General features: G+C 42.2%; 1 protein-coding gene across 9 annotated transcripts in view; it reads right to left on the bottom strand.

Moving 5' to 3' along the window:
* LOC147358840 (glycine N-acyltransferase-like) overlaps window positions 1–20,471 on the bottom strand; it is a 43,957-nt gene extending 23,486 nt beyond the window's left edge. Inside the window, exons 1-4 of one of the 9 annotated variants that reach the window (XM_086338770.1) lie at window positions 19,862–20,471; window positions 19,441–19,550; window positions 8,385–8,480; window positions 4,819–4,926 (exon numbers count right to left, since the gene is read on the bottom strand). In XM_086338770.1, the coding sequence (XP_086194896.1) occupies window positions 4,819–4,926; window positions 8,385–8,462 (186 nt within the window). In that variant the 5' untranslated portion in view covers window positions 8,463–8,480; window positions 19,441–19,550; window positions 19,862–20,471. Of the gene's footprint in view, window positions 1–4,818; window positions 4,927–8,384; window positions 8,481–17,132; window positions 17,334–19,440; window positions 19,751–19,861 lie in introns of those variants that run through there. The other 8 variants (XM_086338771.1, XM_086338769.1, XM_086338776.1 and 5 more) reach the window with 8 other exon arrangements.
* Window positions 20,472–21,728: the final 1,257 nt, after the last annotated feature.

Below are 21,728 nucleotides of genomic sequence, written 5' to 3' on the forward strand. Positions count from 1 at the left end.
CTTTCTTCCATAAGGGTGGTGTCATCTGCATATCTGAGGTGATTGATATTTCTCCTGGCAATCTTGATTCCAGCTTGAGTTTCTTCCAGTCCAGCGTTTCTCATGATGTACTCTGTGTATAAGTTAAATAAACAGGGTGACAATATACAGGCTTGAAGAACTCCTTTTCCTATTTGGAACCAGTCTGTTGTTCTATGTCCAGTTCTAACTGTTGCTTCCTGACCTGCATACAAATTTCTCAAGAAGCAGATCAGGTGGTCTGGTATTCCCATCTCTTTCAGAATTTTCCACAGTTTATTGTGATCCACACTGTCAAAGGCTTTGGCATAGTCAATAAAGCAGAAATAGATGTTTTTTTGGAACTCTCTTGCTTTTTCCATGATCCAGCGGATGTTGGCAATTTGATCTCTGGTTCCTCTGCCTTTTCTAAAACCAGCTTGAACATCAGGAAGTTCACGGTTCACACATTGCTGAAGCCTGGCTTGGAAAATTTTGAGCATTACTTTACTAGTGTGTAAGATGAGTGCAATTGTGCAATAGTTTGAGCATTCTTTGGCATTGCCTTTCTTTGGGATTGGAATGAAAACTGACCTTTTCCAGTCCTGTGGCTACTGCTGAGTTTTCCAAATTTGCTGGCATATTGAGTGCAGCACTTTCACAGCATCATCTTTCAGGATTTGGAATGGCTCCACTGGAATTCCATCACCTCCACTAGCTTTGTTCTAGGCCCACTTGACTTCACATTCCAGGATGTCTGGCTCTAGGTGAGTGATCACACCATTGTGATTATCTGGGTCGTGGAGATCTTTTTTGTACAGTTCTTCTGTGTATTCTTGCCATCTCTTCTTAATATCTTCTGCTTCTCTTAGGTCCATACCATTTCTGTCCTTTATCGAGCCCATCTTTGCATGAAATGTTCCTTTGGTATCTCTGATTTTCTTGAAGCGATCCCTAGTCTTTCCCATTCTGTTGTTTTCCTTTATTTCTTTGCATTGATCGCTGAAGAAGGCTTTCTTATCTCTTCTTGCTATTCTTTGGAACTCTGCATTCAGATGCTTATATCTCTCCTTTTCTCCTTTGCTTTTCGCTTCTCTTCTTTTCACAGCTATTTGTAAGGCCTCCCCAGACAGCCATTTTGCTTTTTTGCATTTCTTTTCCACAGGGATTGTCTTGATCCCTGTCTCCTGTACAATGTCACGAACCTCATTCCATAGTTGATCAGGCACTCTATCTATCAGATCTAGGCCCTTAAATCTATTTCTCACTTCCACTGTATAACCATAAGGGATTTGATTTAGGTCATACCTGAATGGTCTAGTGGTTTTCCCTGCTTTCTTCAATTTAAGTCTGAATTTGGCAATAAGGAGTTCATGGTCTGAGCCACAGTCAGCTCCTGGTCTTGTTTTTGCTGACTGTATAGAGCTTCTCCATCTTTGGCTGCAAAGAATATAATCAGTCTGATTTTGGTGTTGACGATCTGGTGATGTCCATGTATAGAGTCTTCTCTTGTGTTGTTGGAAGAGGGTGTTTGTTATGACCAGTGCATTTTCTTGGCAGAACTCTATTAGTCTTTGCCCTGCTTCATTCTGTATTCCAAGGCCAAATTTGTCTGTTACTCCAGGTGTTTCTTGACTTCCTACTTTTGCATTCCAGTCCCCTATAATGAAAAGGACATCTCTTTTGGGTGTTAGTTCTAAAAGGTCTTGTAGGTCTTCATAGAACCGTTCAACTTCAGCTTCTTCAGTGTTACTGGTTGGAGCATAGACTTGGATTACTGTGATATTGAATGGTTTGCCTTGGAAATGAACAGAGATCATTCTGTCGTTTTTGAGATTGCATCCAAGTACTGCATTTTGGACTCTTTTGTTGACCATGATGGCTACTCCATTTCTTCTGAGGGATTCCTGCCTGCAGTAGTAGATATAATGGTCATCTGAGTTAAATTCACCCATTCCGGTCCATTTCAGTTCGCTGATTCCTAGAATGTCAACACTCACTCTTGCCATCTCTTGTTTGACCTCTTCCAATTTGCCTTGATTCATGGACCTGACATTCCAGGTTCCTATGCAATATTGCTCTTTACAGCATCGGACCTTGCTTCTATCACCAGTCACATCCACAGCTGGGCATTGTTTTTGCTTTGGCTCCATCCCTTCATTCTTTCTGGAGTTATATCTCCACTGGTCTCCAGTAGCATATTGGGCACCTACTGACCTGGGGAGTTTCTCTTTCAGTATCCTATCATTTTGCCTTTTCATACTGTTCATGGGGTTCTCAAGGCAAGAATACTGAAGTGGTTTTCCTTTCCCCTCTCCAGCAGATCACATTCTGTCAAATCTCTCCACTATGACCAGCCCGTCTTGGGTTGCCGCACTGGCAAGGCTTAGTTTCATTGAGTTAGACAAGGCTGTGGTCCTAGTGTGATTAGATTGACTTGTTTTCTGTGAGTATGGTTTCAGTGTGTCTGCCCTCTGATGCCCTCTTGCAACACCTACCGTCTTACTTGGGTTTCTCTTTACCTTGGCCGTGGGGTATCTCTTCACGGCTGCTCCAGCAAAGTGCAGCCATTGCTCCTTACCTTGGACGAGGGGTACCTCACCACTGCCCTTCCTGACCTTCAACGTGGGATAGCTCCTCTAGGCCCTTCTGCGCCTGTGCAGCCACGGCTCCTTGGACGTAGGGTTGGTCCTCCTGGCCACCGCCCCTGGCCTCGAGCGTGAGGGCATAGGGGTAGCTCCTCATGCCCACCGCCCCTGGCCTCGGGTTTGGGGCGTGGGGTATCTCCTCCCGGCCGCCGCCCCTGACCTCAGACGCTGGGTATCTCCTCTGGGCCGCTCCCCCCCCCCCGACCTCGGACATGGGGTAGCTCCTCTGGGCTGTTCCTGCACTGTCGCAGTCTAGTACTCTCGGCCGCTGCCCCTGACCTCGGACGTGGGGTAACTCCTCTTGGCCGCCGCCCTTCGGGCATGGGGTTCTCCCGGCTTCTGCACCTGACTTCGGATGTGGGGTGGCTCCTCTCGGTCGTGCTTGGTGTACCCGTCGCAGCCGCCTGCGCTTTGGTGTGCCCGTCGCAGCCGCCTGCGCTTTGGCGCACCCGTCGCAGGACCATAGTTAATGCTGTATTATATGCAGTTGAGCATTGAACGAAGAAGGAGTTAGGGACCCCAACTCTCCACACAGCTGAAAATCTGCGTGTAACTTTACAGTCATCCTTTGTATCTGCTATTCTGCATCCACAGATTCAAACATCGTCAGATAGTGGAGTACTGTAGCATGTAATTATTGGGGAAAAAAATATTTAAGTGGGCTTGTGCAGTTCCAACCCATGTTGTTCAAGGGTTAATTGTACTTGAAGGTTGCTGAGAGAGCAGATTTTGAATGTTTTCACTAAGAAATAGAATGGTAATTATGAGACAGGATGGAGTATTAGCTAAAGTTATGGAGGGAATCATTGTACTGTACGTGTATATCAAATCTGCAATGTTGTAGATCTGACACAATCTTATATGTCAATGATCGTTCTTCAAGTTGGAAAAGTCTTATTTTTAAAACTGTATTTTTGAAAGTAGCTCAGATTTCTATCAATAATTAAAAGTGTTCGTTTTAAATTGTTATTTAATTTGGTTTCTTGAATATTACCCGTTTCACTTCTATGTAAGTTATATTAAGTGATAATATATTTATATTACAATTTTACTTGATATTTTAAAATATAATTATACATTTTATTTTTGAATAAACATAACTATTAAATAAACTTAACTATTCAATTTCACTAATTAAAAAATTATCATACAATATGTAACCAACAATTCCAACTATGTAATTTGCTCCTTAATTTTCCTTAATTCACTCTTGTTTCAGACTTTATCTCTTGCAACTGCTTTGAATGAAGTTCTGATCTGCAACCATGTAAAAAATCCTATTTATATTCAACATCCAATTTTGGTAAAATTTCTACTAAGAATCATTCCTCTCCCTGCAACCTCTACCACATGCTTTTTCCCCTCCTGCCTGGTTTTATTTGCTTAATTGATGACCATAGGTTATAACATGGTGCAGCATCTCAACGGGAAGAGACCACCACAATGAGAAGTTTTGAGTTAGCATGAATGAGTTGATGTGGTTTCAAAACTGGTGTTTGTACAAGGTATGAGATATTTTTTTCCCCTTAGGTTAAGGGTTTAAAATGGGCTTGATTTACTACGTGTAGAAATCCAGCCCGGGAAATGCTTCTTTGATGCCTTTCACAAAAGATCAAGCGCTTGTCTACGCCATCAACATAATCCTGCATTAGCACAGCCTCCCCCTGGTTGCCTCTATTCCCGCAAACTGGATGCAGGAAATGACAAAGCGTTTGGTCCTAAGCAGCAGCAGGATGCCATCTTGGTTTTGATTCTGGCCATTTCACACCATGGGGCCCCTAGTGGCTCAGACAGTAAAGAATCCACCTGCAAGGCAGGAGACATGGGTTCAATCCCTGGGTTGGGAAGATTCCCTGGAGAAGGGAATGGCAGCCCACTCCAGTATTCTTGCCTGGAGAATTCCATGGACAGAGGAGCCTGGTGGGCGACAGTCCACAAGGTCGCAGAGTCAGACACGACTGAGCATCTAACCATTTCACACCATGATGTCATTTCCCTATGGATTTACCTATAATCTCCTCCAGGCTGTGGACTTTTTGAAGATAAGGACATGTTGACTATATCACCTTGATTTATTTCTATATTCCCAGGGTCTACCATATTGCCAACTGCATGGTAAGTACATAGCCAATATGAACATAAATACCTATTCATTCCACATCTGGCCCCTTACCTGCTCCTGAGGGCGGATAACCACTGTATTAAAATCAGGCCACTTGTCCACCAGAGCCTTTAGCTTGAAAGGGTTTCCCTGGTTTATGTGGAAGGTGGTCCCATAAACCTGTAGTATTACAAGAAAGTGAGAGGATTATCTTATTAGGAAGAGATGGCAAAGTGCCGTGCTTGCATAGGACAAGGTTTATTTTTATGAAAGAATGGAATTTTTTGATTGGAAGGTACCTATAAGAACTTCAGCAGACCACTGGTGAGATTCTAAGTTTCCCCACAATAAATATATCTTTAAAAAATATTCACATAGAAGATATGCAAACCAATGGAATTTATGAACAGAACTCCCATTATGGAATGTAATAAGATCTTTAATAGATTTACATCTGTTCATGTAAGCATGTACATGCTAAGTCCCTTCAGTCGCGTCTGACTCTTTGTGACCCCGTGGACTGTAGCCACCAGGTTCCTCTGGCCATGGGATTCTCCAGGCACACACAACACATTTCACAAAACTGGAGAATATCAGATACACTCCACTCCAGGTGTTTCCAACTTCTTGACGCAAAAAAGTACTCTTCAAAGAATATCTTTTTTGCTGAAATCTTTGCATTTGTACCTGATATTTGCTTAGGGAAGGTTTTTAGAAGGGAGATTGCTGGGTTTAAAGCTATCTACATGTTTAAGGCTTTTCAACACATATTTTCAAATTAACCTCTGGTAAAGGTAACTATTTCCTACAAATAAGTGGAGGCTATAGTAACTAAAGGTCATGGAGAATTGTCTCTTTGGTCCCTTTACAGTAAATATAAACAAAACCAGATAGGCTGCCTATAGAAGAATGCTTACCTTTCTCTTCCCCAGAGTAAAAGGATGGTTTACAAATGGTTAAGATTGAGGAAGGTGAAGATGTTCAACTCATCCCAAATTATGCCAAGTCTTTCAAAGTATTGGCCTCAAATGAGATAAACCGATGTAGCCACAATTCACCCCACTGTAAATTTATGGTCTGATCTATACCCACAGTGGCTAATATTGGCATAGCTGCTCTGTGTGCAAGGCACAGCCTGCCTGTTCCCCATCAAATCTTCTCATCTGACAACAACCCCAAGAGACTGGAGGTCCTGTTACTCCCCCTCCTCTTTTATGGTGGCTGTGCAGCCTGTGGGATCTTTGCTTCAACATCAGGCATCCAGGGATTGAACCCGGGCCCTAGGTAATGAAAGTACCAAGTCTTAACCCCTGGGGCCACCAGGGAATCCCTTCATGACTCCCATTCTGTGTGAGAAAGCCAAGGCACATAAAAGTTAAGTAACGTGGTGGGGAGACACAGCCTGCTGGTGGAAGGGGTGGGTACAGACCCAGGCAGGCTGCCCTTTTAGCTGTAGAACCAAGGAGGAGTCACCATCATCAAGGTAACTCCATGGTGGGATGAGGGTGTATATTCTAGATGAAACTGTAAGATAGAAACTGATACGTATAATTTATTGACCGAAGTCCAAGGTGCTGTGCTAAGCAGATGAGCATAAGGGTTAGGACTTGGCTTCAAATGTTCACTTGCCCAGAGTAAAATCCTGGCTGCTTACCGTGTAAACTTGGTGAAGCACAGAGACCTACTGGACTTTAGGAGCAACACCACAACAGGATTTTGACCCTGATACAGTCCAGATGCAGAACACTTCCCTTTCCATGAGGATGGCTCCTGAGGCTCTTATAGTCACATCCACTACCTTCCCATTGCCCCCTCCTCGTTCACCTCCAGAAGCCATCAGTGTGTTCTCTGTTTCTGTATTTGGTTATCTCAAGGATTTTACATAAACGAACTTATACAGTGTGGAACCCTTTGGGACTGGCTTTTTTCACTCAGCATCATTTTCTGGCTGCTGCTGCTGCTGCTACGTCACTTCAGTCGTGTCCGACTCTGTGCGACCCCATAGACGGCGGCCCACCAGGATTCCCCCGTCCCAGAGATTCTCGAGGCAAGAACACTGGAGTGGGTTGCCATTTCCTTCTCCAATGCATGAAAGTGAAAAGTGAGAGTGAAGTCGCTCAGTCGTGTCCAACCCTCAGCGACCCCATGGACTCTAGCCTACCAGGCTCTTCTGTCCATGGGATTTTCCAGGCCAGAGTACTGGAGTGGGGTGCCATCGCCTTCTCCAATAATTTTCTGAGGATTCATCCAAATTGCTGCAGGTATCCCTCGGTCATTTCTTCTTTATCACTTAGTAGTATCCCATAGTATGGATGTACCACAGTTCATTTAGCCACTCAACTATGGGAGGACATGTGAGTTGTTTCCAGCTTTTGACTATCATGGATCAGATTGTTATAGACATTAGGGTACACAGTTTTGTGTGAACATAAACTTGCATTTCTCTAGGGCAAATGCTCAAGGTTGTCGTCGCTGGCTGTGCGCTGGTTGCACGATTGGTTAGACACTTACAAATGGCTGTTTAAGAGGGGCTGCACCATCTCACATTCCCAGCAGTGATGTATGAGAGATCCAGTTTATTCTCTTAATAGGATCTGAAGTTGAGGGTCTGTTTTGCTCAAAATACACAGGTAGGCTCTGGAGAGTTGAAACGGAATAAATGGATTATATTTATGGCCCCAGGAGTAACCAGGTGGGCAAGTTATTAAGTTTTCCTGGCCTCAGAGCCATCTTCCACAGCATAGGGAGAAAACCGACCGCCCCTCCTACGGGAGTTCTGAGGCTGACACAAGTCCACAGATCAAGTCCAGCGGCTGCGGTGAAGTGAGGGCTGGAAGTGCTTTCCGTTGCCACTGACGACCACGCTGCCATTGTTCTGGCCTTGAGGCCCCGCTGGCGCCGGTGCTGGCCGCGGTTCTGTGATTAAACTTCTATCTTTAGATGTGCAAAGTGCTTTTAAAAGCAGTTCAGGGAATTCCCTGGTGGTCCATAGTTAGGACTCAGGCTTTCTCTGTCGAGGACCTGGATTCAGTCTCTAGTTAGGGAACTGAGATCTGACAAGTCATGCAGACAAAAAAGGAAAAGAAAAAAATGAAAGAAAAAGCATTTTCCTCCTTCCATCAATCCTCTGAATGTTAAAAGTGAAAATATAAATAAATCTGCATAAATCCAGCCATTCTGTAAGAAATACCATTGCCTTAAAGTAATGAATAGTAGATAATTGTTTCTAGATCTCTTCCATGCACACTTGGATTTCAAAGAAATAAGACTTGACCTGTTAAATATTCCAAGAAGATACATGGTGGTTAACTTCACCTCGGGCACAAATGTTTAAAAATTAGTATGTACTTAGATCAACCTTTTAAAGGGAAATCAGGAAAATATTTTTGAGTCTCCAGAGGGTAGTGTTTTTGTAACTTAAAATTATTGGGCAAGTCATATAACTGAGAACTCTTCCCTCTTCCAGGACATGAGTTAATACACTTCTCTTGCCAAGAGATGGTGTGAACTGTGTGCGATGCGGTGTGAGTGAGTTCTTACCACAGAATGTGCACTCAGTAAGAGCTCATTCTCCTCCTGACCTCTTTGGTTCCCTAAGAATGCAACCCTCTGCTTCCCTAAGAACGTCCCAAGCTCACCTTTAAGGATGCAGGGATGCTCTTCCTCAAGGATTTTTCTAGCATCTGCAGCATCTGCGGGCCTTGTAAGTGGAGCATCTTGGCAGGTACCTTAGCCTAGTGAGTACCAACAAATAGCCAGGAATGAGAAGATGCTGAACCAATAAGAAAAGATTCACACAGCTTTACCTGAGTTTTAGAAGGTAACAGGGAAGGTAAATTTGCCTAGAATAACTGCCTTGGGAGAGGGAGACATATTTAGATTGTTTCCATGTCTTGCTGTTCTACCATTACAAAAATTTCCTCTTATATTTTCCTTCAGAAGTCTTATAGGTTTAGTTCCTATATTTGGGTCTACGAAAATTTCAAGTTAACTTTTTGTAAATGGTATGATGTAAGAGTGGATATTCTTTTCCACAGAGTAGATTTGATGTTGTTGATCAGTTGCAAACTTGTGTTCCAACTCTTTGCAAACCTATGGACTGCAGCGTGCCAGGCTTCCCTGTCCTTCACTATCTCCTGGAGGAGAAACTGGTTTTTTAATTGCTAGTTATTGCAAGGACTGTCCTTTCTCTTTCGAGTTGCTTTGATGTAATTGTTGAAAAGCAATTGAGTTTATATGTATGCCTGCATCTCTCAACTTTCTATTAGTTTAATTGATCTATATATCTATTCTTATGATTTTTTTTTTTTACTACTGTTTTTGAGTACTGTGGCTTTATACTAAGCCTTGAAATCTGATAGTGTGGGTCCACCAACTTTTTTAGATGCTTTTTGCTTAGGTTTTTTGCATTTCTATTTAAACTTTGTAATAATCTTGTGAATTTTTATTAAAAATTGTCTGACACTTACATTGAGGTTGCAGTGAATCTGTAGCTTAGTTATATAAGAGGTAATATCTGAAAAATATTGAATATTTTAGTCTATGAATGTGATGTATCTCTTCATTATTTTAGGTCTTCTTTAAATTTTTTAGCAAAGGACTTTAGTTTTTGGCTATCTTCTGTTAAACTTATCCCCATTCATTCCCTCCTTTGGATGTCATTATAAATAAATACGAGACTTCCCAGGTGGCGCTAGTGGTAAAGAACCCACCTGCCAATTCAGGAGAACTAAGAGACACCATTTAGATCCTGGGTTGAGAAGATCCTCTGGAGAAGGAAATGGCAACTCACTCCAGTATTCTTGCCTGGAAAATCCCATGGACAGAAAAATTTGGCAGGCTACAGTCCGTGGGGTTGCAAAGAGCTGGACACAACTAAAGTGACTTAGCACATAAATAAACATATAACTGTAAATTACATTATATTTTGAAGTTTTAAAAAATTTGTTTGTTTACAGAAGTGCAATTTTTCTATATTGGCTTTGTGTAGTGTGACCTTATGGAGTTAACTCATTACCTTTAGTATTGCTGTTCAATGGCTCAGTTGTGTCCCACTCTTTGTTACCACTTAGACTGCAGCACGCCAGGCTCCCCTGTCCTTCACTATCTCTTGGAGTCCACCCAAACCCATTTCCATCGAGTTGGTGATGCCATCCAACCATCTCATCCTCTGTCATCCCCTTCTCCTCCCACCTTCAATCTTTCCCAGCATCAGGGTCTTTTCCAATGAGTCAGCTCTTCCCATTAGGTGGCCAAAGTACTGGAGCTTCAGCTTCAGCATCAGTCCTTCCAATGACTATTCAGGGTTGATTTTCTTTAGGATGGACTGGTTGGATCTTACAGTCCAAGGGACTCTCAAGAGTCTTTTTCAGCACCACAGTTCGAAAGCATCAATTCTTCAGTGTTCGGCTTTCTTTTATGGTCCAACTCTCACATCCATACATGACTACAGGGAAAACCATAGTTTTGACTCTATGGACCTTTGTTGGCAAAGAAAAGTCTCTGCTTTTTAATATGCTGTCTGAGTTTGTTATAGCTTTCCTTCTAAGGAGCAAGTGTCTTTTAATTTCATGGCTGCAGTCACCATCTGCAGTGATTTTGGAGCCCAAGAAAAGAAAATCTGTCAATGCTTCTACTTTTTCCCCTTCTTCGCGCCATGAAGTAATGGGACCAGATGCCATGATCTTCATTTTTTAAATGTTGAGTTTTAAGCCAGCTTTTTCATTCCTCTCTTTCACACTCATCCAGCAGCTTAGTTCCTCTTCGCTTTCTGCCATTAAATTGATATCATCTGTCTATCTGAGGTTATTGATATTTCTCCCAGCAATCTTGAATCCAGCTTGTGATTCATCCAGCCTGGCATTTTGCACTATCTACTCTGCACAGAAGTTCCTTGAGCAAGGTGACAATATTCAGCCTTGATGTACTCCTTTTCCAATTCTGAACCAGTCAGTTGTTCCATGTCTGGTTCTAACTGTTGCTTCTTGACTCTCACACAGGTTTCTCAGGAGACAAGTAAGGTGGTCTTGTACTCCCATCTCTTTAAGTGTTTTCCACAGTTTGTTTTGATCCACACAATCAAAGACTTTAGCATAATCAATGAAGCAGAAGTAGATGTTTTTCTGGAATTTCCTTGCTTTCTCTATGATCCTACCAATGTTGGCAATTTGATACTGGTTCATCTGCCTTTTCTAAACCCAGCTTGTATGTCTGGAAACTCTGGGTTCATGTACTGCTGAAGGCTAGATTGAAGGATTTTGAGCATTACCTTCTAGCATGTGAAATGAGTGCAATTGTACAATCTTTGGCAGTTTGAGCATTCTTTGGCATTGCCCTTCTTTGGCATTGGAATGAAAACTAATCTTTCCCACAATTACCTTTAGTAGTTGTGTATTTTTGCAATTAAAATTTTCTATATATGTGATCAAATGTTTTTTGCAAATGAAAATAATTTTATTTCCTCCATCTGTATGTGTCTTATTCCTTTTCTTGGCTTACTGTACCACTTAGAACTTGCAGGAAAATATTTTATAGGAGGTACTATATGAGCATTCTTTTTGATATTAGGGAAAAGTATTTATTTTCTTACTTAAGCTTAGCTGTTTATTTTTCATCAATCACCTTTGTCATGTTGAAAAAGTTGCTTGTTAAGGGGTTTTTTAAAAATCATAAATTAATGTTGATATTTGTCAGCCATTTTAAATACATCTATTGGGATAATTATATGATTTTTTTCTTGTTGACATGTTGAATTTTAATTATTTACTTTTGAATGCTAAATGAATAATATATTTTCAGTATAAACTCATTATTCATAAGGTATTATTTTTATATATTTTGGATCAATTTTCTATTATTTTAAAGGATTTTTGCACCTATGTTTGTGAATGATTGGTCTATATTGATCTATATTCTTATTTTCTAGTAAAGTTTTTATCCATTTTGATATAACATTTATGTTCAGAAAATACAAATTGAGAAAGAGTTTCCTCCTCCTCTATTTTCTTAAGAGAATTAATATTTCTTCATCAAGTATTTGTTGATTTCAACAGTGAAGCCATCTGGGACTCGGAAATATTTTTACTTGGAATTAAATTTCTCTGTGGAAATGTTTTAACTACAAATTCAATTTCCTTTGTAAATATATGGCTTTTCTGATTTTTGAGGTAACTTCTGGTTATTTAGTTGGGTCTTCTCTGGTGGCTCAGACAGTAAAGAATCTGCTTGCAATGCAGGAGACCCAGGTTTGATCCATGGGTTGAGAAGATCCTCTGGAGAAGGGAACGGCAACCCACTCCAGTATTCTTGCCTGGAGAATTCCATGGACAGAGAAGCCTGGTGGGCTACAATCCATACAGTTGCAGAGTTAGACACATCTGGTTATTTATTTAGGTCATTAGAGGGATTTTTTTTTCCATTTTATCTAAGCTGTAGAATTTATTGCACAAAGCCATCTATATTTTCTTATCCTTTAAATGTCTGTGGGATCTATAATAGTGTTCCCTCACTCATCACTGATTCATGTTCTTTTTCAAAATTTCTTGATCAGTTTAGAGTCAGATCAGATCAGATCAGTCGCTCAGTCATGTCCGATTCTTTGCGACCCCATGAATCGCAGCACGACAGGCCTCCCTGTCCATCACCAACTCCCGGAGTTCGCTCAGACTCATGTCCATCGAGTCAGTGATGCCATCCAGCCATCTCATCCTCTGTCGTCCCCTTCTCCTCTTGCCCCCAATCCCTCCCAGCATCAGAGTCTTTTCCAATGAGTCAACTCTTCGCATGAGGTGGCCAAAATATTGGAGTTTCAGCTTTAGCATCATTCCTTCCAAAAGAAATCCCAGGGCTGATCTCCTTTAGAACAGACTGGTTGGTTCTCCTTGCAGTCCAAGGGACTCTCAAGAGTCTTCTCCAACACCACAGTTCAAAAGCATCAATTCTTTGGCACTCAGCCTTCTTCACAGTCCAACTCTCACATCCATACATGACCACAGGAAAAAACATAGCCTTGACTAGATGAAACTTTGTTGGCAAAGTAATGTCTCTGCTTTTGAATATACTATCTAGGTTGGTCATAACTTTCCTTCCAAGGAGTAAGTGTCTTTTAATTTCATGGCTGCAGTCACCATCTGCAGTGATTTTGGAGCCCAGAAAAATAAAGTCTGACACTGTTTCCACTGTTTCCCCATCTATTTCCCATGAAGTGATGGGACCAGATGCCATGATCTTCGTTTTCTGAATGTTGAGCTTTAAGCCAACTTTTTCACTCTCCACTTTCACCTTCATCAAGAGGCTTTTTAGTTCCTCTTCACTTTCTGCCATAAGGGTGGTGTCATCTGCATATCTGAGGTGACTGATATTTCTCCGGGCAATCTTGATTCCAGCTTGTGTTTCTTCCAGTCCAGCATTTCTCATGATGTACTCTGCATAGAAGTTAAATAAACAGGGTGACAATATACAGCTTTGACGTACTCCTTTTCCTATTTGGAACCAGTCTGTTGTTCCATGTCCAGTTCTAAGTGTTGCTTCCTGACCTGCATACAAATTTCTCAAGAGGCAGATCAGGTGGTCTGATATTCCCATCTCTTTCAGAATTTTCCACAGTTTATTGTGATCCACACAGTCAAAGGCTTTGGCATAGTCAATAAAGCAGAAATAGATGTTTTTCTGGAACTCTCTTGCTTTTTCCATGATCCAGCGGATGTTGGCAATTTGATCTCTGGTTCCTCTGCCTTTTCTAAAACCAGCTTGAACATCAGGAAGTTCACGGTTCACATATTGCTGAAGCCTGGCTTGGAGAATTTTAAGCATTACTTTACTAGCGTGTGAGATGAGTGCAATTGTGCGGTAGTTTGAGCATTCTTTGGCATTGCCTTTCTTTGGGATTGGAATGAAAACTGACCTTTTCCAGTCCTGTGGCCACTGCTGAGTTTTCCAAATTTGCTGGCATATAGAGTGCAGCACTTTCACAGCATCATCTTTCAGGATTTGGAATAGCTCAACTGGAATTCCATCACCTCCACTAGCTTTGTCCATAGTGATGCTTTCTAAGGCCCACTTGACTTCACATTCCAGGATGTCTGGCTCTAGGTGAGTGATCACACCATTGTGATTATCTGGGTCGTGGAGATCTTTTTTGTACAGTTCTGTGTATTCTTGCCATCTCTTCTTAATATCTTCTGCTTCTGTTAGGTCCATACCATTTCTGTCCTTTATCGAGCCCATCTTTGCATGAAATGTTCCTTTGGTATCTCTGATTTTCTTGAAGAGATCCTTAGTCTTTCCCATTCTGTTGTTTTCCTCTATTTCTTTGCATTGATCACTGAAGAAGGCTTTCTTATGTCTTCTTACTATTGTTTGGAACTCTGCATTCAGATGTTTATATCTCTCCTTTTCTCCTTTGCTTTTTGCTTCTCTTCTTTTCACAGCTATTTGTAAGGCCTCCCCAGACAGCCATTTTGCTTTTTTGCATTTCTTTTCCATGGAGATGGTCTTGATCCCTGTCTCCTGTACAATGTCATGAACCTCATTCCATAGTTGATCAGGCACTCTATCTATCAGATCTAGGCCCTTAAATCTATTTCTCACTTCCACTGTATAATCATAAGGGATTTGATTTAGGTCATACCTGAATGGTCTAGTGGTTTTCCCTGCTTTCTTCAATTTAAGTCTGAATTTGGCAATAAGGAGTTCATGGTCTGAGCCACAGTCAGCTCCTGGTCTTGTTTTTGCTGACTGTATAGAGCTTCTCCATCTTTGGCTGCAAAGAATATAATCAATCTGATTTCGGTGTTGGCCATCTGGTGATGTCCATGTATAGAGTCTTCTCTTGTGTTGTTGGAAGAGGTTGTTTGTTATGACCAGTGCATTTTCTTGGCAAAACTCTATTAGTCTTTGCCCTGCTTCATTCCGTATTCCAAAGCCAAATTTGCCTGTTACTCCAGGTGTTTCTTGACTTCCTACTTTTACATTCCAGTCTCCTATAATGAAAAGGACATCTTTTTTGGGTGTTAGTTATAAAAGGTCTTGTAGGTCTTCATAGAACTGTTCAAGAGTAGGGTTTAGAGTAGGGTTTAGAGTAGGGTTCCGTTTAGAGTAGGGTTTTAGTAGGGTTCCCTAAATTTAGCACTATTTATATTTCAGTGCAGATAAGTCTTTGTTGGGGGAGGCAATTCTATGCATCATAGAATGTATAATAACATCACTGGACTCTACTAACTAGCTCTCAGTAGTAACACTTCCACTCTCAGTTGTGAGAAACAAAAATGTCTCTGGGCATTTATCTCATCTTTCAGAAAGCCTCAGGATTTGCTGTTGTTCAGTCTCTAGGTCGTGTCCAACCCTTTGAGACCCCATAGACTGTAGCACACCAGGCTCCTCTGTCCTCCACTATCTCCCGGAGTTTGCTCAAATTCATCTCCATTGAGTCAGCGATGCTATCTAACCATCTCATCTTCTGCCCCCTTCTCCTTTTGCCTTCAGTCCTTCCCAGCATCAAGTAGAAGTCCAGCATTCCGAGATGCAAATGTGACCTTTAGTCTGAAAGCCTCCTGTAAGAGGCAAAATGAGTTTGATGCCAAATTTCTAGGGTTGTAACATTGTTACAATCCTGCAAGCCATTTAATATGAAACTGTTCTGTTAGGCAGGTGCAAACACACACACACAGTGAAAAGTACCGCCAGCCCCAGCAGCAACAGCAAAACATGTTGCCTTGTTATTGAGTAGATTGAAAACTGAAGAGGCTCTAGAAGACTGCCTAGTCATCATGAGCTTTTAGCTTTGGCAAAGGGCAAAGTCCACACACACACACACACACACAAAGCACTTCAGACCCAGCCATCCTGACTGGAAATATTTGCAAAATATTGAGCAATTTAAACAAAGAAAGCAAACTCTAAATAATAGAGAATCCTGAAATCAAAGGAGAAAATGTAGAACACAAAACAGTACCTGATCCTCGATTATAATGTGTAAATCTCTGCTTAGACATATTCAATATGCAACATATATGAGAACTGGAAGGAGGTAGAGAGATAAAGTTAGAAGGGAAAACAAGATGTGAAAAGCCATTCACTGCAAACTGAGAGAGTGGCCTTGACATGTACACACGACCATGTGTGGATTAGATGGCTGGCTGGAAGCTGCTGTGTAACAGGGAGCTCAGCTCAGTGCTGTGTGATGACTTACAGGGGGAATGGGGTGGGCGGGGAGCCTCATGAGGGAGGGCACCTCATGAGCGAGTGAACACTGGTCCATGTCCGACTCTGTGACCCCGTGGGCTGCAGCCCGCCAGGCTCCTCTGACCAAGGAATTCTCCAGGCAAGAATACTGGAGTGGGTTGCCATTTCCTCCTCCAGGGTATCTTCCCAACCCAGGGATTGAACCCAGGACTGCTGCATTGTAGGCAGATTCTTTACCATCTGAGCCACCAACAAAGCCCAGGAAAGGGATACATGTGTACAGATAGCTGATTCACTTTGTTGTACAACAGGAACTAACACAACGTTGTAAAGCAGTTATATTTCAATTAAAAAGAAAACTAAAAAAACATTTTATGGCCATAACATTATTGATAAAATATTTTACATTAACTTTCTTTTTCACAGGATCTGAATTAACTGTCAGCCTACCGTGCATTCTAGTCCATGTTCCTCTGCATATTTCCTCTCTGACTTTGAACCGACTGCTTTGTTTTCTTGGTTAACCTTTATCTAAGGAACAAGCTACCTCCTGTAGAATGTTTCCTAAGGGAGTAAACAGAACCACATTTGCCTCCTGTCTCGCCACTGTAGGTGTGTTAGGTGAACGCTACCTGGGTCAGCATCCTTCCTGCAAATGTTATTACCTCTCCACTCACCCACCAACTTCCAAACCCCTCTGTACTATTCATCTGCTCAGAATGGAAAGCTGGCTTCGTCCTTCCAAGAAGTTCCCCCCCGACCCCCCACAGTACATCTATCATATACACAGTAGAAAGTGAAAGTGAAAGTGGAGTCGCTCAGTCATGTCCGACTCTTTTCGACCCCGTGGACTGCAGCCTACCAGGCTCCTCCGTCCATGAGATTCTCCAGGCAAGAATACTGGAGTGGGTTGCCATTTTCTTCTCCAGGGAATCTTCCCGACCCAGGGATCGAACCTAGGTCTCCCGTATTGGAGGCAGATGCTTTAACCGCTGAGCCACCAGGGAAGCCATAGTAGAGGCAATGCATTATTTCTCAAATCAAATAGGCTCCCTCCCCTTTGGCATAAATATCAATCAATAAACTTGGCACTTCCTGTCTAAAACCGACAAGAGCATTTGATTTTTCCCACCGTCTTGTGGGAAGAAAAGGAGGGAGGTGAGTATCACAGAGCAGCGATTCTCTCTGCTGAGGTGAGTCCTCACCTGGAAAGCTGTCTGCACAGAGAAGAGTCCCCAGGAACCAATGAGAAGCAGCAGCTTTTTCCAGAACCTCAAGTGCTCGTTGTCCCGGGACGCCCAGCCAGGAGCTGCAAAGGGTGTTGTGGTAGTTTTTCTACAGAAACAACTAAGTTGGAGCTGTCACTGTGGACCTTTCCTCCTTAAAAAGGAAGGGACAAGGTTCAGGGAGCTGGTGCAGCCTCTCCTGGACCTCTGGGCCCTCCTTCTGGGTCACATGTTCTGCTGTTTCTGCAAATCTGGGAGTCTGGTTGCAACTCAGCGTTTGTAATCCTACCGTTTACCAGTCGTGTCTCTATGACCAAAGCAGCTAATACCTCTTTGCCTCTGTTTCCTTATCTGTAGGTGAAATCAATAACACCGCCTACACTTACTACATTTCTGCTTTGTTAAGTGAAACAGGCTAACATTTGTGAGCTGCTTAGGGAAGTACCTGACAAATACAAGATGTGTATATGAATGTCTCTTAAATGAAAGGGAGCAAAACAAAGTTACACACATGTATAGTGTAAGCTGCCTGAGTAAATGTGTCTCGCAAAATATTGAGTGAAAGCCTTTTTTCCCTGTGGTTATAGGTCCAATCCCTTTTGATACGATGATTCTAATGTGAGGCACTGAAGACAAGAATGTTGGAAAGAGGGGATATGTTGTTCTACTACCCCATCCTAAACAGTCCTGCATAGTGAGAGTTTTTCTTATAAACATCCCCACCAAAGTCCTCGTTTATGTTGACTCAAGGTGGCTCTTCGTAACTACCTCATTATATATAAGTGAAGACGCTCATGTACAGGGTTAGATAAGGTTTTGCCTTCACTTGGGATTCCTGGTATTCAAGGAAAACAAATTCATGTTTAAACATTATCAAGGGATTTCCCTCGGGGTCCAGAGGTTAAGAATCCACCTTGCAATGCAGGGGAAGCAGGTTCAATCCCCGGTTAGGGAACTAAGCCCACACAGCTAGAGAGACAGCTCACTGCAACGAAGACGCTGAATAAGGCAGCCAAGATCCCTCGTGTTGCAGCTAGGGCCCAACGGGACCAAATAAGCCAATAAATATTAAAAAAAAAACCAACAAAACAAAACAAAACAAAACAAAACACCAAAACCACATAAAGACATTTTAAAAAAATTACCAGCAGTCAGATAGCTTAGCACACATAATACATCTTGCAAACAGAGATAAAAGCATGGAGGCAAGTTACTTTTATGTTATCAGGGATACGGCTTCCCTTGTGGCTCAGCTGGTAAAGAATCTGCCTGCAGTGCAGCAGACCCAGGTTCGATCCCTGGGTTGGGAAGATCCCCTGGAGAAGGGAAAGGCTCCCCACTCCAGTATTCTGGCCTGGAGAATTCCATGGACAGTACAGTCCATGGGGTTGCAAAGAGTTGGACACAATAGAGTGACTTTCACTTTCACTTATCAGTGATCTAACTTAGGAAAAGAAACAGCTTCTGGCTGTAAAAGCATTGAAATCTGCGGATGTTTAATTTATTTTACATATAAATGGCTCCAGCGCATTTTTGGAGTTAATCCTGTGTGTTTGCAGTGGCACAGACTCTTACCAGTCAGTCAAGTAAAATTCAAACTCTGGGCTAAAAAACATAATGTACTTTGACACAGTTGCATAGCCTGAAGTGTGTTCTGTCTGACAACCTAAGACTAGAGGTGTCCCATTAGCTAGCAGGCATAACTCCAGTTCCAGACTCTAGAAAAGACCGATAGTCCACTGAGGGAGTTGGGGAAGAAATACATGGGCATGGTCTAAGATTCCCACGGTCCTGACTTAGAAAAGAACCCGATTCCCCTGTAGGATAAGAACCCAAGAGCCTCTTGTGAGGTGTGGTTAAAATGACTAATTCGGTAGGTTCTCCATGTCTGGGTTATGTCACGAAAAACAGTTCCCGATTCTCAGGAATATGTGTGTGTCTGTCTTCACAGCACAAGGATATTTACTTTTTGTAGTATTGTCCCCCCAAAAAAGAGTCATTATTGGTAAAATTAATGTAACACAGTTTAGCACCATGCTTTTTTTTTCTATGTCTAAGAAATTTGAAATCCCATGGACAGAGGAGCCTGGCAGGCGACAGTCTAGGGTCACAAAGAGTCGGACACAACTGAAGCAGCTTAGCACACACACACATCACTAGACAGGAAATGCCTCTGAACAGACAAAGGGCTAGTCTGGCTGAGGATGGAGTGATTGAAATGATTAGGTTGAAAGATAATATTTTTATTATCTTGAACAAATGTAATCGTCTTACCAACATGACTTACCAAAAGTATTGGTCCAGGGACTTTCCTGGCAGTCCATTGGTTAGGACTTCACTCTTCCAATTCAAGGGGCACGGATTCCATCACTGACTGGGGAGCTACAATTCCACATGCTGCGGGGTGCAGTCAAAAAAAAAAGTTCCAGAAACTATCTCATGAATGTTTATTAATGGTATCTTTCTAACATTCCTAAAATCCAGCTGTTGATCAGAATATCCTTGTTAAATTTAGTAGCATCAGTTAAATATATGTCCAGTATTTACGGATTCTTTTTTTTTAGGAGATATCAAGTGCAGACAGTCTTTAAGTTGACTGAACCAGCGACTTGGAAGAAGTAATTTATAGAGTCAGGATGGGATTGTCTTTAAAACCTAACCAAGTTATTATTGGAGAAGGCAATGGCACCCCACTCCAGTACTCTCACCTGGAAAAGCCCATGGAAGGAGGAGCCTGGAAGGCTGCAGTCCATGGAATCTCGAAGAGTCGGACACAACTGAGCAACTTCACTTTCACTTTTCACTTTCATGCACTGGAGAAGGAAATGGCAACCCACTCAAGTGTTCTTGCCTGGGGAATCCCAGGGATGGGGAAGCCTGGCGGGCTGCCGTCTATGGGGTCACACAGGGTCGGACATGACTGAAGCGACTCAGCAGCAGCGGCAGCCGCCGCCGCGTCTGATGCTCCTGCCACCTCTTTGTCTTCTCCCTTTTACGCTGTTTTCATAGCACCACTCTCGGTTCTCTTTTTTGGAATGCCCCTTAGATGAGTGTCCAAACTTGTCGATGTTGTTCAGTTTTCGTGTTTTCTTCCCTATTTTCCATCCGGTCCCTGTGCTGTGTGATGTTCTGACTTACACCGTCTACCGGAACTTCTTACCTTTCTAATTATCTATCAGCTGTGTCCACTTTGCTACTCAGAACATCTACTGCGATTTCTATTCAAAGTTCCAGTACTTAATTTCCAAAATTAGAGATTGACTAGAGGTTTATTCCTTCTATGAATATAATATACCAACAACTATACTTTCCTAAAATCTCCTACCTGCTCTGTGTTTGTGAATTCACCCACAGGCTGAGTTTTATGCCTTTCTTTCCTTGTCAATTCTTTGGTCATTGCTGGTTTTCTTTTTGAGTTTGAGAGTTCCTATTTACAATTTTAAAAGAACTGTTACTCCACATCCCTGGCATTTTGGAGGATGGGAGTGGAATGTTACAGATTGTGAAACTCATTTGCCCTCTTCATGTGAGGCCCTCCCCTCTTGCAAAGGTCATAGCTCTCTGTTGCTTCCAGTCCCCAAAGCCCCTCTCCGCCCCCAATTGCCTTCTGCTCGAGTAACACATTTGCAAACTATTCAGCAAAAAATCAGGATGGAACCAAAGGTCAACCAGCAAGTTTACATAATCTAGCTCTGAGCCTGGGTTAGATTTTTCCAGTTTGCTGACTCGGGGCTGATTCTGCCCTGTATGATCTTCTGGCTGACATTTCACACATGTGTTACAGGGAGCCGTTTCTTAGACTTTTATTTCAGCCTGGTCTTGGTCTTTCTCCTTCTCCAGCTTACAGGAAATCCTCAACACATCTGGAGTGTCAACAGATTACTTTTTATCTTACTCCAAGTAGTGTTAATTTAATCACACAATGAATGAAGCTTAGGCAAATGATTGCTGGCCTCCGTCTGGAATCTTGAGCCAGTTCTCTAGCTTGTGTTTCCACAATCCTTTTCATCTCTATTTTTACAGGTGCATGTATTTTTATCTGCATTAAAAAAAATAGGAAACAAAAATCCACAGTGTTGATGAGATTTGCCCAGTATCATCCACTGAGTGGCTGAATCTTACTTGTAATTCAGACACAGTCCTGACCCCTAACCTCATGTTTTTACCACATTACCCAAGGTACTAGGCTTAGGTATACTCAACCAATGGTCTCCAAGTGTATAACATGTAGCAGTTATAAAGCACTTTCACTTGCATCGTGTTAACTTTTCCTCACAGAAGTCCTTGCTATAGTGTTATTGCTTACCCTAGACAGGAAATGCTGCAATTAAAACAAATGAGAAAGTTACATGACAGCTGAGGGTTACATGACAATTGTCATGACAAATGACAACTGAGCAATGACTCTCAGGGTCTGGAAACCCGAAGTCTCTGGACAGGCACAGGTATAAATCTTGGGGCATCCTACCCATTTCTTTACCACCTACCTCTAACAATATGGCAATCAGCATGTTAAAAGAATATCCAAATAAACCCACCTAAGGCTGGACAATCTTGTTCCCATAAAATATCTTT

Source organism: Bos grunniens, chromosome 15 (genome assembly GCF_055505025.1).
Source record: "Bos grunniens cultivar Pamir isolate PY7600 chromosome 15, Bosgru_T2T1.0, whole genome shotgun sequence".
NCBI classification, from domain to species: Eukaryota; Metazoa; Chordata; class Mammalia; order Artiodactyla; family Bovidae; genus Bos; species Bos grunniens.